General features: G+C 43.5%; 1 protein-coding gene across 1 annotated transcript; it reads right to left on the bottom strand.

Moving 5' to 3' along the window:
• Positions 1 to 1,470: 1,470 nt before the first annotated feature.
• Positions 1,471 to 2,232, bottom strand: LOC133423574 (leucine-rich repeat-containing protein 18-like). Its single transcript, XM_061713804.1, is given in 1 exon segment — positions 1,471 to 2,232. A coding segment is annotated over 1 exon segment (762 nt).
• Between the last annotated feature and the right edge of the window lie 449 nt (positions 2,233 to 2,681).

Genomic DNA, 2,681 nt, shown 5'->3' with positions numbered 1-2,681 from the left:
AAGCTCCTAAAAACGCTTTTTTTTCAAACACCGCGTCATATGACGTAGCAGCAGGGAGACGTCTCCACAGCTCTGCCCCATCTTACTGCGCAGACCCCGTACACAAGTAGCCAGGTATCTGCTAAACCGAAGATATTTTCCTATGTTTGGACCTGTCATCCACATGAAAACGCAAATAAACTAATGTTTAAAAAAACTCTGGGCAAAATGAAGATTTTTGAAAACTCTGTTTATGTAGATGCGTGTAGACCTGGTGTAGACAGAGACAACCAGAGTTTTGCGTTTTCGAACATCACATTATGCTCCAAAACAACCACAAATCTGCTCTGAGTCTCACGTCTAACGTGCGACCTTTGTTTACTACAGAACTACAGATGATCCACCATCTGTTCTCCAAGCTTTTTATTAAATAAATGGTCTCTGCTCTTGACGACCGTTTACTGCGTTACACCAACGCAGAGCCTACACTGTAGGGTACGCGGCGACGCGCAGCCCTACGGCGTACCCTACGGCGTAGGGCTGCGTCGATTTAACACGGCAGCTCCGTGGTGGGACACAAATACACGGCTATTTCCGATGCATTTAATCAGAAAAAAGAGAAGATAATAAGCTTGTTTTCTGTTTAGAAAGTACAAACGTAGACAGATTACAAGTACTCACCCATCTTTTAGGAGTTATTTTCTGAGTTTCTTTCAGGAGCGCACAGGCGGGTGCTGCGGTGAATAAAGGCTGATTTATGGTTCCGCGTAAAATCGACGGCGTAACCTACGGCGTAGGGTCTGCGTTGGTGTAACACGGACCCATAAATCAGCCTTTTAAAAAGCGAGTTTCAGCTGTCAATCAAAAGAACGTGGGGGCCCTAACGGGTTCGTAATTATAAGGCTGTTGAAGTTTAGGTTGAAGTTTAGGGTCTATAGAACAATTTGAGTCTGAGTGTCAAACACACAGATAAAAAATGGCCTCTAGGGGGCACCTCAAAATATGTAAACTGCTACAACTTTTGATTAACCAAATTTAATATATGAAGTATGTATGGATTCAGAATTAAAAGGAGAAACTGGTATACTAAGCATTTGGCGACCAGATTAAAAATAAATACATTTTAGCCCAAAATATTAAATGGACACAAGCGAAATTATGATTTTTTAAAGATAAAGTCTGAAAATATTGTCCCAGTTGCTAAGGAATTTTACTTTTTTTTTTTGTGGTAAAGATGTTTATTTTCAAGCCAAGTATATACCAAGTAAGTACCTTCTATGACATTTGTATGTCATCTAACTGTAATATGTTTACCATTTACAGCTTTACTTTGAGAGTTACTCAATTTTGAAATACACAAGAACTTTGCTGTACTGTTTGTATGGCTACCTTAAACTTGCATCCATTCAATTCGTTTTTGGTATGATATTAAATATCACATATCCGTAAGTGATATGATATCAGCATGTGGTCAGTCATTGGTTAAGTTGCTTATTTTCCACCTTTTCTTTTAATTCTCCACATATCCTGATTGACTATGGCCACTGAGTTTGGTGTCATCAGTCCAGAATATGTCCTACTTTTCCTTTCCTTTAACATATAACCGCCACCTTCTCGTCATTCTCCTCCTCTTGTAAGCCTTTCCCTCTGAGCTTTACATTTCTGAAGGCATGAGCCACACAGACTGCTCTCATGGACCACGTACACATGTCCTTTTTGCAGTGACACTTTCTTCTTCATCACTTCACCACAGCTACTTGGTAGCTTGGTGAAGTGGTTATCAAACAGGCCTAACTCCTGGAGGCTGTCTAAGCGCTCCAGGGTGGCAGGCAGGGCGTCCAGCCCGTTCATTCCCAGATTGAGACTCTTCAGGTTGGTGAGGGAACCAAGTGAGGAGGGTAAACCGGCCGAAGTTAGGTTGTTGTTATTAGCAAGGTTGAGGTGAGTCAGTCCCACCAGGTTGCCTATGGACTCTGGCACAGATTCCAGCTTGTTACCGTGAAGTTCCAGCCAGCTGAGTGACGTCAGGTTCCCGAGGTTATCTGGGAGTGTCTGTAGGAAGTTGCGGCTGAGGTCCAACTCATCTACATTAGTGAGCTTGAAGAGACAATTTGGGAAGTCTCTTATTCCCATGTTGTTGAGGACGAGCCGGCGTTTTCCCTCTGGGGTGATCCGTATGGCCTTTTTGGCAATTTTGAGTGTCACGTTTGTTCCTTTGCCTCCCTTTTTTTGGGCGGTACATATTTTATCCATGTTTTTTCCCCATAGACCAGTGTTGATCAAATTGTGTGGTCTTCAGTTTGGAAACACGCCTACGGCTGTTAATTCTTGTGTACAGATGACGCCGAGAAGTTTAAGGACCGATACTGCAGCAGCTGCAGACTCGCAAACCTTGTTATCTAAAGTAACCAGGTCTTTACTGCTCTCCCGAAAGGGATTCCCATTGCTGTGCAACAGCTCCATCAGGTCTTTGGTGTGACATTGAAAACGCTGCTGTGATGCTGATCCTTCCTCATGATGAGGACGCCATTCGGAGTCATCACTGTCATTTACAGTGGTAAACTCCTCCAGGACACGGCTGATTTCCGGGCCAGTCACAATCCAGCGATCCAACATGTCCGGGTTCTCTGTGAGGCTAATTATGCCACCCACTCCTTTCACCCTTTTGTTGGCTTGCTCGTGTGCTTGGTCAATCGGCATAG

This window comes from Cololabis saira, chromosome 22 (assembly GCF_033807715.1).
Source record: "Cololabis saira isolate AMF1-May2022 chromosome 22, fColSai1.1, whole genome shotgun sequence".
NCBI lineage: Eukaryota > Metazoa > Chordata > Actinopteri > Beloniformes > Belonidae > Cololabis > Cololabis saira.
This window is presented reverse-complemented; position numbering and strand designations above follow the sequence as displayed.